Source organism: Theropithecus gelada, chromosome 11 (genome assembly GCF_003255815.1).
Source record: "Theropithecus gelada isolate Dixy chromosome 11, Tgel_1.0, whole genome shotgun sequence".
Lineage (NCBI taxonomy): Eukaryota > Metazoa > Chordata > Mammalia > Primates > Cercopithecidae > Theropithecus > Theropithecus gelada.
The window spans coordinates 5,327,435-5,343,052 of record NC_037679.1 but is presented as its reverse complement, the minus strand read 5'-3'; the positions used below and the strand labels follow the sequence as shown (position 1 = coordinate 5,343,052).

Genomic DNA, 15,618 nt, shown 5'->3' with positions numbered 1-15,618 from the left:
AAATAATCATGGTACTTTCATAAAATAGAGTATTAGACTACTACTTAAAAGAGTAAAATAGACTTACATGGGCAGGTGAGGAAAAATCTCCTAGGTTGTAACTGGGGACATAGTGTGTAACACTATGTTACTGTGTAGCATGGTATTATTAATACCGTGTAACATAGTACTATTACATGATTACAAACTGAATATTGGGTGGAAGTGAGCATAGAAGGAGGGTGTGTTTATATGTATACATTATATTGCCCAGAATATTTGGGGAAGGAAGGTACACAAGATAACTGTTGACAGTGGTTACTTCTGGAGAGTGAGAAAGGGTCTAGAGGTGGAGTGGAGATGGAAAGATTAGAGTCTTTAAATTTATTTTTAACATGCTTTTAGAGGAAAAAAAGCTAGTTGAAAAAAATTGGTTTTTTGAAGAACTTAACACCAGTGCAATAAGATTTTTTCCTTTTCCTCTTACCTACTAAAAACTTGAGAGAGAAAATATATTTTTGATGTAGATAGTTAGCCCATGAAGCTAGAATGAGGACTCTGTCAATGCTGTGCCACTTGTTCCAGACTGTATTTTCAATCTCTTCTCCCTTCAGATGACCTCGGCTTCTGCCACACTAACCTTCCTTTTTCTGTACAGGCTGCCTGCCTTGAAACCCTTACTTCGGTCTTTCCACCAGCCCACCCCTACCCTATCTCATTTCTGTCTTCTGAATCCTCATGGTCCTGGAAGACCTAGATCGGATGTTATCTCCTCCAAAACTGGTTGTCTGATCCTCCCAGGTGGAAGGGAGGTCTCTCTTCCTTTCCTTTTCAGTGTAATTTGTATTTTTCTAATGGTAAGTATCACTTCCATTATTTAGGCATACATTTTACCTTCCCTATTGAACGCTGAGCCCTACAAGGGCAGGATTAATGCCAAATTCTTCCTTGTTGAAATCATCCTCCTCCCCCTAACAAGTTCTAGAACAGCGTTTGCATGTAGCTGCTTCTCAGCAAAGTTTTACTGAAATAAGTGAATGGATATGTAAGAATTAGATTTTGCAAAACCAGAAACAAGGCTTTAGGACAAAACAGTGGCTCTCATTATTGTTACGAATTTATCAGAGAGGAAAAACATCAACTGAAAGATTTAGTTCACCCTCAACATTTTAGTAGGCTGTGGAGATGTGCTGATAATAATCACAAAGTCAGCATGGGACTGGCTGCTCATTGTCTACTTTCCTAGGAATGCCTCCTTCATTTGAAAATTCAAAATAGTTCTGAGACTGCTAAGAAATACTGAGGTTGGTATTGCAAAAGGGCATTTGTTGTTAAATTACTATTTGGGAAAAGGACAGTAATTGTCATTGTCAGTTACAGCAATTACCTTCACTTTGGTGGATTGTTTACTTAATTGTAGGTGAATTCTCTGGCCCTCTCTCCCTCCCTGTCTCTCTGTCTATCTCTCAATATTTGCCTTTGTGGGCCGTTTGTAATTATCCTACCAGCAAAACAATGCACCATTGTATTGTCAATGATCCATGTTTACAAACAAACTAGTAAGTACCCCTTCCAGTACGGATAAGTCTAAAAATATAAGGGTCTGTGTAAACTGAGATCAGACTACCAGGTTCCTTCTCTCTTTAAATTTAGTGTTTTACAATTGAGCCTACATAAGGAGCAAATAGAAATAGAATTAGAACTATAGATCCATCAGCACAATGCCCTAAGTCCTTGCTCATATATTATAGGAATTTGATCTTTATTATCCCATCGCAAAAAACAGTCTTCTCATTCTATCAGAAGAATCATATTCTTAACCAACTGCACCAGCATCACTTTCTGATGTCTCTAAATATTTTTCAGCAAATTCTACTAAGTTGCAGTGAGATTGCAGCATACCTTTATACAAACTGGGCCTATTCTTAAGCTATCATTGCTTTATTACTTTATACATATGCCAAACAGTTTGAACGACACCTACCAAGATAATAATTTTGCTCTCAGTGGCAACGAAGATGGTCTGTGTGCTATTTATCAAGTTATTCCTTATAAATGGTAAGTACTCTCCTCTGTGCATTCCTAAGTGAGCAGTTCTTTGCCTCCTTAGGAAATACCAAACCAGACCTTGTGATCTAAAGACAGAGCAGTTAAGAGGAAGTCAATAAGGAAACCCTGCTCTTCCGGATGATCCTAGGAGGTCCACGGGGCTAGTCACATTCATCTTTCCTCTTGCCAATCAGTTTCTTGTTTTTAGAATTCTTTGAGTTATAGTCACGGTTCCTTAGAAATGATTTGAAGAGAAAATTGTCCTTTGCCTGGCAACAAAAATCATTGGCCTCAGAGTCTGTTGTTTGGGAGTAATAACCCGGGAGAGGGAGAAATGGCACATTCAGGCTTGCCAACATTTGAAATAATGGAAAAGGGACAGTGGCAGTGCCATTGAACTCTATTGAAATCCACTGGATTAAGAAGCTTTTCAGAAATAGGGAAATGGGAAAGTGGTTAGTGTTGCGCTAACAATGAGTGCCTATTTTGTAAACAGAAATAGTTGGCATGCGTAGATGCGTAGGAGATGAGTCCCACCCATTGTTTTTAGAAGTTGAGCAGCTATTGCTATTTTATGAGTCATCTGTGATGCATCGGATAAAGGGCTTCCAAGAATTCAATTCTCTTGGCCCCAGAAAAGTAGGGGTGTGTGTGTGTGTGTGCACGCACACATGTGCACGCACAAGAGAGTACACCCTGAGTTCACTCAATCCTATTTATGCTGAGTTGCATCAGGTGCCTTGGTCCTATCCAGGGACAACAGTGTGACCTCTGTTTTGGTACAGTGTATTTTTCTTAGCCTGCAACAGACAACTTAACTATATTGGCTATGGTTTGACAGCATTATTCACCTCATGATTTGTAGAATGCCTTCACTCGTCTGGTTTACAGTAGGCCAGGTGTGTGTTAGCACAGTAGAGCAGGTTAAGTATGGTGCACAGAGTTGGATTTTCAAGGTTAGCTTGAACTTTTATTACTCACGGAGTGGTAGTTGGTTTAATTGGAAAACTGCTCCTTTGTGGGCCAGTTAGTTTTGCTTTGTTCTCTGGCCACAGACTTTACCTTATGTCAGGCACATGATATCAAAGATCTACATCTATATCAGGGGTCAGCAAGGGACAGCCTGCAGACCAAAGTCACCCGCAGCCTCCTTTTGTGTGGCTGGCTAGGTAAGATTGATGACTTTAAATTTTATAAAGGACTTTAAAAAAGAAAAGATAGTTATAAAGTGTACATTGTTCCATCAGATCTTTATAACAACCCTGTTAATCACCCCCATTTTATAGATAAAGAAACTGAAACCGCCTTTGCAAAATCATAACTGAGGAAATTATGACAGTGAAAGAAATCAGACCTAACCGACTCTATCTTGCTTTAACCCTTAAGCTGTCCCTGTTCATTCCTGGGCATAGGCCGAACTAACTTTGGGAAGGAATTCAGTTCATGGCTTGACTCTGAAACAAAATTGGTAACAGCCCTTTTCCAAAAAGACCCCCCTCTTGCCTGGGGTCCAGTCTGCCTTTGCAGGACTAACAAATTAACTACAAGGTTAGAAATTACAGTTTAGGAGTCATGCAGCCTCTGGCTCCAAGAGTCTGAACCGCCCCAAATTGCTTCTGGGGGTACCATCACTATTGTGAAACCTAAGCTCAGTGCTTGAGAGATTTTGCAGAGCTGTGCTCAGTGGATCAGCTGACACCACCCAGACTGGTAATCCGGCCCAACCAGTTCTGCCACCGCACCTAGGAACAGAAGACAGCAAGAAAATTTCCCTTCAACCCCCTATGATTTCACATCCAACCTAACCAATCATCACTCCCCACTTCCCAAGCCCCTAGCCGCCAAATTATCTTTAAGAACTCTGATCTGCGAATGCTCTGGGAGACTGATTTGAGTAACAATAAAACTCCAGTCTCCCGCACAGCCGGCTCTGTGTGAATTACTCTTTCTCCATTGCAATTCCCCTCTCTCGATAAATTGGTTCTGTCTAGGCAGCGGCCAAGGTGAACCCATTGGGCGATTACAAAACTAAAATTAACAGAGAGGCTGAGTAACTTGCCCAAGATGACTGATATCTGTGGGGAGAAGAGCAACAAGTCTATTGGGTGCTCCTCTTAAGCCTCCTGTTTCTCCTTAAATGTGCTTTGTTACCACAAAAGCAGAAAGGGAAAATATGAACGAAGCCCCCAATCCACCTTTCTACTGGAACAAAAGTCCCATCGAGAACAGTATATTCCTTTATTTAAAGTCACATGGGGTTTTTCTGTCACTCAAGAGTTAACGTCTTTAGAGTATGATAAAGAGTAAGGATTTAGGTTTGAGGAGAAGGGAAACGACTTGTCCTTGTGGAATGGGAAAAGAGGAACGAGGACACATCAAAAGTGTCAAGAGTTATAAATGGAGCACCCACAAAACCCACAACTCTCTACCCACTGTAGGTTAAAAACAGGAAGTGGTGGTGGTACATGGCTCTCTTTCTTACTGGTACAACATCCTCATTTAAGCTCAGAGCTCTCTTTAACTTTTTTACAAAGAACCAACTAAACTAAAATTCTATTTTTACCAGCATACTTCTTTTAGATTCCTCTTTCTTTTTAGGATTATAGTAGATACTATTTGAATTGGCCATCAGCAATGCATATTTCTTTTTCTAGACAAAACAAAATACCTAACTGACAGTGAGGTTAGTTTAAGAGAAGCTTTGCGCCACAAAACTTAGATTTACCTACAAGGAGAGAAATGGAATGAACTGTACAAATAATTGGTCTCCACCTGTTTCCTGCCTGGCCTTTTAAAACCACCCATTTAATTCCCTAATCTAATTTGTAAGCATTATACACGATCACATGCTACAAGGTCACTGTGTGCTGGTCTTCTGACCCTCAGAATTTTGAAATTTGATCAGAATTTAGTGACTAAGAAGTCCACTTTGGGACTGAATAATTATAGTTTCTACTCTTTTCTGCAAGTGTTTTGTGATCTTAATCAAACAGGGACTATATTAATGATCTTGGGACTTAACCAAATGCAACTCTCCCCTAAAAACGGGTTAAAATAATAATACGATCACTTGAGAAGTTCTTTATATTTTTATTGTAAAACTAAGATAATCATTAAACCATTTTGAAAATGCATAAAATAAATGAAATAAAGTATAAAGAAATCACTCAAAGTCTCTCTGTTCAGGGTGTTCAGGCTCACCTTAGACAAGCTCTATTAACATTTCAACGTATTTCATTCTAAGATTTTTGTTTTGTGCTTAGGTCTTATTTTTTACAGTGTTATTCCTCTCTGGATGTTTGACTTTAACAGACAATGCAACATGATGGGTAGGGACTTTGGAGTCATACTACCAGGGTTTGAGTGCTCTGACACTAGCTGTGTGACCTTAGACAAAATATGTAACCTCCCTGGTTACCTTATTTACCTTATCTGTAAAATAAGGATAGTAATAGTACTACTCATAAGTGAAGCATTTTAAAAAGTGCATAGAATGGGCCTGACATATAGTGAATACCCCAACATTTGATATTATTAATGATCAGTAAAGTGTTTTATTAATTATATTGAACACCTTAAGGTAAATTAAAGAGCTTGACAAAACCCATTTTCATATAAAAGATCCTTTTGAATTTTTCAAACTATTTAACATTTTCATATGAATTTAGGGACTCAGAACACCTTGTCCCTCTCTCTTCGCTTTTGGGCCTGCCTCTTTCCTTCTGAGCTCTCATTAAACAAAAGATTTTTTTTTTTTTTTTTTGAGATGGTGTCTCACTCTGTCACCCAAGCTGCAGTGCAGTGACATGATCTCAGCTCACTGCAACCTCCGCCTCCCAGGTTCACGCCATTCTCCTGCCTCAGCCTCCCAAGTAGCTGGGACTACAGGCACAGGCCGCCAAACCCGGCTCATTTTTTGCATTTTAGTAGATACGTAGATACGGGGTTTCACCATGTTATCCAAGCTGGTTGCGAACTCCTGAGCTCAGGCAATCCACCCGCCTTGGCCTCCCAAAGTTCTGGAATTACAGGTGTGAGCCACCACGCCCAGCCAGGATTCTTCTTCTGTGTCTCTTTCCTCACCCCTTAAGTCTCCCATTGGCATTGCTTCCCTGGGCCAGAAACCACTATTCCTGTCCTTGAGCCTCACTGAGAGCCTCTGGTCCCTCACTTAAACCTTCTACTCATGCCCTACTTCCTGTTTCCACTGGCTGGCTGTCACACTGGCCTGGAAAACCCCTGAAGCTGAGCTTTCCAACCGCATAGACAGGGCGACACCAAATTCTTGGTCTCCATTCTCAGTTGGGTCCTCCCCACTGTCCAACCCCTCCATCATTTTCAGCTAGTGTTCTAGTCTCTTCAACAGTGTTTTCAAATCTTTATACAGGTATTTCCCCTAGAATAACTGGGGGTGGGATGGAGAAGCAGGGAGAGTTGGTGGAGTTGAAAGATGAACAGGAAAGTGCAGGGTGAAGATGCAGGAGGGTTGAGACCCTTGAGAAAGGTAGACAGGAAGTAAGAGGTAGAAGAGGGTGAGGGAGAGGCCAGCAACAGCAGAGAGGAGTGGAGAAAGATAGTTAAACTAGCCCAGAACTGATGCATTTCCTATGGTTTGTCTAAGTTCCTTGTCCTGGATTCTAAATTTTTCCTTGTAAATACTCCGCCTCAACCAGCAGCATGTCTGAAAGTTTTGGATTGAGGGCTGTGGGTTAATAGAAGACAGTGATAGATCAAAGGAGGACTAGTAATAAAGACCACTTTTACCCCAGCTCAAGGAGTTTTTATATGTACTAGCCTGCTTGTTTAATTGAGGATAGTAAAAGTTTTATGCTTCTAGCTGAATTTAGAAGAGGAAGAATTACATATTTTAGTAAGCCTCAGATCCCTTTTGGAAGGAGTGAAACATGGGGGAGGGGAGGTTGAAAATAATATTTAAATATATTTCCTGCTGAAGCAAATAATGCTTGAGGTGGGCGGATCACCTGAGGTCAGGAGTTCGAGATCATCCTGGCCAATATGGTGAAACCCGTCTCTACTAAAAAAATACAAAAATTAGCCGGGTGTGGTGGCACGTACCTGTAATCCCAGCTACTCAGGAGACTGAGGAAGAATTGCTTGAACCTGGGAGGCAGAGGTTGCAGTGAGCCAATATTGCACCACTGCACTCCAGCCTGGGTGACAGAGCGAGACTCTGTCTTAAGGGGGAAAAAAAAAGTAATGCTTGAGGAAGTCAGCCAAACGAAGTAGACGAGACCTTACTTTTCATACTGGAAGCTAGTCAGCATTGCACAGCAATGAGAATGATTCAGCTGTAAGTGATTTCTTCACAGCCACCTTACCTGGGTAGCTGTGGGGTCTGTGTTTACAGGTAACTGAGCTGCAGTGTTGGCACAGCACCTCACCACAGACAGTGTGGCAGATGATGCACACAGCACAGTGGACTGAGAAACAGAAAGAACTGGGATGTATACGCCACATGGCCAGAACTCAGCGCTTTCAGCCTTGCTGCTTCCAGGGAGGTCCATGGACCAGTAGCAGCAGCAGCATCTGGCAGCTTGTTAGAAATGCTGAATCTCAGGTCCTGACCCATGACTTGATCCATTTTAACAAGATCCTAATTCGCACACACGTTAAAGTTTGAGAATAGCTGCTTTCAACTTTGCAAGGGAGAGTCATGCTAGGAAGGGCTGCTGGTAACGGTTCCCTCTTCTTTGGGGGAGGAATGGGTCCTGGAGGAGTTGAAAGCACTCAGCTGCACAGCAGCCCCAAACACCCCCATCCTGAGCTATTTCTGGATCTGAAGCAGTGACGGCTCCTTTACCTCCACCCCTACCAAAGGCTCTGATGCTGTGTTGGGAGGATGTCATATGATTTGTTGCTGTGTAGCTAGGCTTTTAAAATACAGTCTTGTCTCCCTGTCTCCCTTAAAGTGTCCTGAGGTTGGTTTTTGTTTGTTGGTTGATTTTTTGTTTGTTTGTTTGGGGATATACTTTATATACAATAAAATTCCCCAATTTAAAGGGTGAGATTTGTTAAGTTTACCCAAATACAGTTGTGAAATCACCACCACAATCACGGTATAAAACATTGCAATCACATTAAATGTTTTGGTTTTATTTGTTGTCATAGCTTTCCACTTTATTAGCACATGGTACTTTTAAATATGAAAATACTAACAACATTATTCATACAATCTTTGGGTAAATTATGGAAGACCAAGTAATTACAATTCTGTTAATATGATTCAAAACATTGATAAATAACGTTTTTTCAATAGATGTTTAGATGTTCGTTGCTTAAAAGATGAGTCAAAATTTTCTTGCAGCAAAAAGAGTAAATACATCTAGGACCACTGTCAGAAGTCTTTTTCTTTTTTTCCTCATGCCACTTTGTCTAAGACACTATCAGAAATCTTTTTAAAAATCATAGAAAGCAAGAGTATCCCCAGAGGATTAGAAATAGGCTAATTTAATCCCAACTTTCAAAAATGGCAAAAAGTAGATGCCAAGAAATAGTGTAGAGAAAATTATTAAATGGCTTGTTTATGTGCAACGACTGAAGAAAAGATTGCTCTGTAGAGACCAACAGAGTTTTTCTAAATAGTCACTAAACTAATATCATCTTTTGAGATAAGGTGAGCTAAGTAGATCACAGAACTATCTTAATAGAGGGAGACTTGATTTTAGTTAAGATATTTGGCATAGTCTCACATAACTTGCCAGTGAGGTTCTAATGTTTGTAAATTCACTGATTCTCAGTGAAGACTCTGTTATGTGTGTGTTTGATGTTGAATGTAAATAGGTAAATAGGTGAATTAAACTGTCATGGTCTGTCTTACAGTCTAGTGATGGAGACACATAATAACACAATAAAATAAAAAGATTACTCTGGCTGCTGGGTGGAAGATGGATGTGAGGAGACAAGTAAAGGGAGACAAGTAAAGATGATCACAGTTATCCAGAAATTAAAGATGATGGCTCACACTAGAGTGGAGATGTGAACAAAATGCCTGTGGATTTGGGATAAATTTTGGAGGTAGAAATGATAGGGCACTTGCCAATGACTAGATATAAAGGATGAGGGAATGGGTAAGAGATAAGGTCGACTTCCAGGCTTCAAGCAGTTGACTGGACAATGGGCCATTTCCAGATGGTCTTGTTCTATTCAAAGTTGATGCCAGTGACTTGGATGAAGGTACACTTAAGATATGAAGTTAGATGCAGTGATTAATATATAAGTAAAAAGGATCAACAATTTAAGAAGAGATCATGAGACTTGAAAGATAAAATGTAATGGAAACAAATATAGGTCTTGCACTTAGCTTCAAAAACAAACAAAAAAAGTACACAAGATAGAATTAGGAAGACAGTCTAGTAGCATTCACACCAGAAGCTCAAAAAGAATGAAAAGTGTGTGGTTGCCATAAAAATGAATTCCAAAATAGATCATCTTGAAAGAAGAAAGATGTCCGACTCGAAGAATTTAAAAATCCTATCATGCTTTGCACTGTTTGGACCAAATCTGATGTTATAGCATTGTGTCCATCTCAGCACATAGCCTTTAGAAAGGATGGTTGAGGAACTGGACCATCGCTGAGATGTAAACAGCCCAAACACTTCATCACAAGATGAACAGTTCAAAGAATTAAGGATGTTTGAGTTAAAGAGCACAATCTTAAAATGAGCACCCTCAGGACTGTTAGGTAGGAGAGGTGTTAAATTTCAAGTAGATTCAAATAGGTCCAGAAGGTAAAATGAGGACCCAAGGATAGAAGCAGCAACAGTGATTTCAGCTGAGCCTCAGTTCCAGGCACAGAACTTTTCAGAAACAGAGTGGGTTGCATAATACGTCTCCTTTTAAAAGACACTTTGTAGACCTGGATGCCTGTGTGCTGGCATGGAGTATAAGGGTTTCCTGTCCTGGGTGAAAACGCTGTGCCGGACTAGGTCCTCTCTGAAAGTCTCTCCCTGCTTTAGGAGTCTAAAATTCTAAGTTTCTTCTCAGGAGACTCAAAAATCTACTAGAATGTCCTGCACCACATCTTTCATAATGTTGCTGACACAAAGACTCTTGAAGGTTCCTGACCACATTCTTCGCAATTCTAACTGTCTTGCCACCCCTTCCCCATGACCCATGTACAGTTACATGCTCTAGATCTTCCCCTCAAAAATGAACATAAGTCTGAAATATCAACACCTTGGCAGCCCTATTATCAATCACTGAGCTGTAGTCCCCATGTAAGTACACCTTTTTTAGCAACCGATTTTTGTCCCAGCCATATTAATACTTGTGGTCGGTGGTTAACAATGTTGAAGCTTAAATTACATCCAGATGAAATTTTTAAAAGGAATCACTTGTGTTCCTCTATGTTAGCACAGGAATCTCAGCATGTGTTTCTCTTCCAGGATATCATAATTATATGTACAGATATCTACCTGGACAATTAGGGGCATAATCATGCTCTAAACAGAAGTGTTCAAACAAGTCAATACGTTCTGTCCAGTTATTCCTCTTTCGTCTTTCTCTTAGGTGTCATGGTTTCTGTGTCTCAAGACATCTATGATTTGATTTTTCTAACCCTTTCTAGGATCTATTAGAGTCAACTAGACAATATAGTCCTTCTTTCTAAGAATCTGAACAAGGAGGCAAACTTTCTAAATTTTAATCCTATTAATGCCAGATTCTGGTATAGGCTAAAGTATTCTTAGAATTTTACTTTTACACTTTGCCTCTTAGTGATCTGATAGAAAAGGGGGTTTTGCTTTATAGTAGTTTTCAGTCTTTGAAGAGAAGATCTACATTTGGGAAAGGACTAAGAAGAGAGTCTTTGCAGATCAGACAGTTAAAGGCAAAACTGTCAGACTCTGAGTACTCTGAGGTGCAATGTTATGTCTCTTAAACATGGGAGGGGGTTGTTTGCATCACTGTGGGAGCACCTCATTCTGTTGTGTTTAAGTGGGGTGAGGAAGATAAGTGAACACTACTAAACTCTTCCCTAATCAATACTTTTCTCCCACTTGAAAAGGGGGTACAGCAGTTTATGGTGCTTAAAGGGCCAGATGCCACAAGCATCATCTACAAAGAGATTCAACACATAGATTGTGTTAAGACACAGCCATGTGCAAGAACCATGTGGTTGCCGGGGCTACTGACTGAGGGAACACAGCAAATGTTTCCTTAGAATGTTTCTTTTGCTAATAAATATGGAGTTCTCCAGGGTGAGGGCCTTTTGTAAATCATTAGGTAAATATTCATAACTATCCCCTCCTGCTAGGCACATAGATAGTTCCTACAAGGTCATACTCTTTATACATTAGCCTTGGGCCCATGGGAAAATCCCTTTGGTCACCTTTGGTCCCAGCAGAGTAGACCCAATAGGGCACATGGTCACTCTCGAATAGCATCTGGCTCATCCTAAGATGTCACTCATTTTATCCCCGCTAGGAAGCCTGCGCTCTTCTGTGCCACACGGAAATCCTCTAGGGCCTGTCACATGTTCATGTAGAAGTGGCTACTTAGTGTTGTGTCCCTGAAAACACAAATGAACTCTGCAAGAAACCCAAAGCTTGCTTCTTTGACATAAATATTGCTTATCTTACTTGATGGAAAAAAAAAATCATGCCACAATTAGGTCCTGTATCTTACTCAAATCCTGTTCCATTATGTATCTCAGAACTACTGGGTTGGTTAATAAATGCTTGCTCTCCATTTCTCACATCCCTCAACCTGAAGAGATAATAAGTGACCTACCCTCTTAATCAGTGTATTAGTCAATTTTCATGCTCCTGATAAAGACATTCCTGAGACTGGGTAATTTATAAAGAAAAAGAAGTTTAACAGACTCACAGTTCCACGTGGCTGGGCAGGCCTCACAATTATGGCAGAAGGCTAACGGCACATCTTACTTGCCCACAGATGAGAGAGAATTGAGAGACAAGCAAAAGGGGTTTCCCCTTATTAAAAAAAAACCATTAGATCTTGTGAAGCTTATTCACTACCACAAGAACAGTATGGGGGAACTGCCCCGATGATTCAATCATCTTCCACCGGGAAATATGGGAGCTACAATTCAAGATGAGATTTGGGTGGGGACACACCCAAACCATATCAATCAGCCTCCTCACTCAAGGATTTTAGGGAAATAAGTCCAGATCTGAATGCACTTCCTTACCAATCATATCTTAACTTAAATTCCCCTTTATTGGCAGATCAGCTGGGCCTTTACCCAAAGTGTTAGGTCTTTTGTTCTTTCTCCTAGTGTTTGTTTTGCCTCTGCTGAGCTCTGCCCCTCATTTGCTTGCTGGCCAGTTTCTGGCAGTTCATCTGTTCTGCTGCTGACCATTCTGTACACCCGGTTTATCTCCTCATGGCTGCCTCCTATGTGGGAGAAACAAAACGCAGTAGGATCATAGACAGCTGAGGAGCAGTCATTCTGCCTGGGGCCAGGGAAGGCGACTGAGGGGTTGGCATATGAGCTGGGGCCTAGAGCAGCCTTCAACAGGTGTGCTGGGAGGGGGAAGGGCCAGGTGGAAGCAGCCCACGCAGAGCGAACGGCGCGATGTGCCAAGTGCCTCTCAACAGCACTTGGTGGAAAAATAATTGCTTTTAATGACTCAAACGTAGAGTCAATTGCAGTAATGTATTGTTCTAGGGATATATTTTCCCACATCAGGAAGTGAGTGGTTTCATTTGGGGACTGGATTTTTTTTCTTCTTTTTTAATAAATAGGCTTTATTTTCAATTATCATGTCTGTTTTAACCAAATGTTTCAGAAATCATCTATATAATCTCCCACATCATTTTAACTGCACTTTTTCTTGAGAAGCGTTTGATAATGAGCCAGATATACTAAAACAAAAACATGAGTTCATCATTCAAAAAAGTCTTTTCATTATACTTGATTGTCGAATTTTCCCACTAGTTAGCAAGGGGTGCTTATTCATCTAAGAGGAACCAGGTGCAAAAAAAGTAAATTACATTATTAGCCCAATATATAGATGTTAAAATAGCCATGAAGCAATAGATGAACAGAACCCTAGACATCATTTGGCTTGTATCTTTATATTATGGGCAAGGAATCCAGAGATGGGAAATGTTAAGCAAGTTGCCCAAAGTCAGGTGGTCATTCTCCTAAGGTCACTGCCAGCCTTTCCCTTTGCTCCTCACACCCCCCATTCTCACACTTTCTCACCCGGATGTAACAGAGAGTGCAACATAGACTACAAAAGCTTTCTTTCATAATGTTGTTTTAAAGTCATCTCAACTGAAATGCTCCCAGAGAGCTGTTTGGGCTTTGAATTACATGAAGAATTTGAACTGTTACTCAGATTCTAATGAGCACTTCTTTATTTGGTAGGACATTTTTATTGAGGATTTTAAAACAGGGATGACTAATAGGTTCCAAAATTTGGATACTATTAACAAATTGTGTTAACCGTACAAATAAATCTTTGCCCTTCTAAACTGTAATGTCAGAATATGTTCTTTTCTAGTTATTACAACAAGATTTATTTTCTTTGCCTTAGGGTTCTTTTGACTTCAGTGACATTGCTGTCTATATATTCAATAAACCTCCTACTGATCTGTTCAAAAGAAACAGGTAAGCTGAGGACATGTTTGATTTTGTTAAAACCAGGGTGAATTATTTTTATGGTGACATTATGGAGCAAATTATCTTCTCTCTCTGTACAGCAATTTGATTATTAAAAAGAACGACTACTTTGACCTAGAGTGATTAGAAGACCTATGGGAGTATTTATCTAGACAAACAGTTGCAGCAAAATATAAATTAAATTGTCATGGACAATGAGGAAATAATGTTGTCACTTAAAAAGTGAACCCTCAATTATATACCTGTTTTTCTAGTTTAAAATGACTTCATTTTAAAAGCTTCAGTTTTTCCTTAGGTCTTTATAAATCCAGAACAAAGATTCCATGTTTTTATATTATAGCTTCCAAGGTTTTAAAAGTAAGCAGACCTTTCATTCTCTTGTGCATATTCCAAGCAGAAAATTTTACTCCTGAGGCAATGTGGGAGTGAGCAAGCTATGAAGAGACTTCAAGTACTCTGGGCAGTGTAATACCTGAAGTGTTTCTTTTCTATTTCTGGGACACTGAATTATGTTTGTAATTCTTTGACTTTTACATTAGCTAAAACCACACTGGCCAGCTATTATTATATATACATGACTCCATTTAACTGGAACATTTTATAACAAATTGAGGAGCTAACCATTGTCTAGTTTAAACACCAGTCTTATGAGAAATTAAACAAAGGTTTAATTATAGCCTGCCCCATATTGCTCTCCATGAACCTTTTGAAAATATGAACTGAACAGTTATAAAGAAATAAAACACTTTTTAAAAAGTGAATACTTTAGAATTTTAGTATTTATTGAGATGAGCTAGTTGAACATTTTCAAATTTTGCTACAGACAAATTATGCTTTTGACAGATTAGTCTTCCACTCTCTTTTATGAGTTGCACGTATTTGAACTGCATTTTATGAATGATTAGATTTTGTATGTAATGGTTATTAAAATGTGTCTAAGCTTGTTATTACATTTAGAACACTGAGGCATTGATGGGATGTTATTAAGATAATTCCTTATTAGCCTAATCAGTCATTAATTCAAAAGGAATCTTTTGTTTCAACTATTAGGATCTTTTTAAATCAAATATGTGTTTTAATGGTATGTACCAGACCTGAAGACAAAGATCACAGAAGGAATTTCCCCTTTGTAAGGTAGAGGTAGTTAAAAATAAGCCTTATGACCTAATAGGTTAATTGTAATGCTCTGGTAGCCAACTTGAAAAAGGAGAAATGATGGTTGCGTCTCACATTTTAAAATGTCAAGAGCTTGTTTTGTAATGAGGATACCTTAAACCCTGCAAAGCCAAAATGACTATTTGTGTGAGTTTGAGAAAGGCACACAGTAACTTGGGGAACTGTCAGTAGAATGACAAAATCTTGACTATTTTAACTTTCTGAACCCTGTCATTTCTTGTGTTCTCAAATTTGATTTTTAAATAGGCTGCATGGTATATGAAAAGCTCGGGGAACAAGTCTTTGGCACCACCGGGAAGTTCGTAATCTTTGGAGCCACCTCTCTACAGAACACTGGAGGTAAAAAGAACATGCTTTTCTATACATAACTTGAAACTAATTCTGGTGGCTAAGCGGCCGCATGAATTTTAACATAATTCAAGCAGTTATCATCCTCATTGCTAAAATGGCACAGGGAAAGTAAAGCAGACAGCAGTCACTTATTTAAAGCCACAAATCCTGCTAGAGTAGCTGAAGTTGCCTTTGTGTCTTATTGACGGTTGGTCTAAGAACGGGCTGATAACTTTTTATATAGCTTGCAACGTAAGCCTTCGTATCTTCTTTCTAAAAATGTTCTCATTTTCCTTCAGCAATGCTGAGCTACCTCTTCATTGTAAAAAACGAACTACCCTCTGCCATAAAGTTTCTCATGGGAAAGGAAGAGACATTTTCGTAAGTTATAGACCACTTTTTAAATGATATAACTAAAATGTTTTTAATTTAAATATGGGCAAATCAAAATTCTTGCTTTATGAATATTGCAG

The 15,618-nt window shown here is 39.5% G+C and overlaps 1 protein-coding gene across 6 annotated transcripts in view; it reads left to right on the top strand.

Annotated features, from left to right (window-relative positions):
- Positions 1-15,618, top strand: part of SLC38A1 (solute carrier family 38 member 1) — an 87,056-nt gene that overhangs the window by 47,131 nt on the left and 24,307 nt on the right. For all 6 annotated transcript variants that reach the window (XM_025401127.1, XM_025401126.1, XM_025401128.1 and 3 more), the window contains 3 exons: positions 13,554-13,627; positions 15,062-15,154; positions 15,445-15,526. In XM_025401127.1, coding sequence (XP_025256912.1) covers positions 13,554-13,627; positions 15,062-15,154; positions 15,445-15,526 — 249 coding nt within the window. The remainder of the gene's footprint in view (positions 1-13,553; positions 13,628-15,061; positions 15,155-15,444; positions 15,527-15,618) is intronic.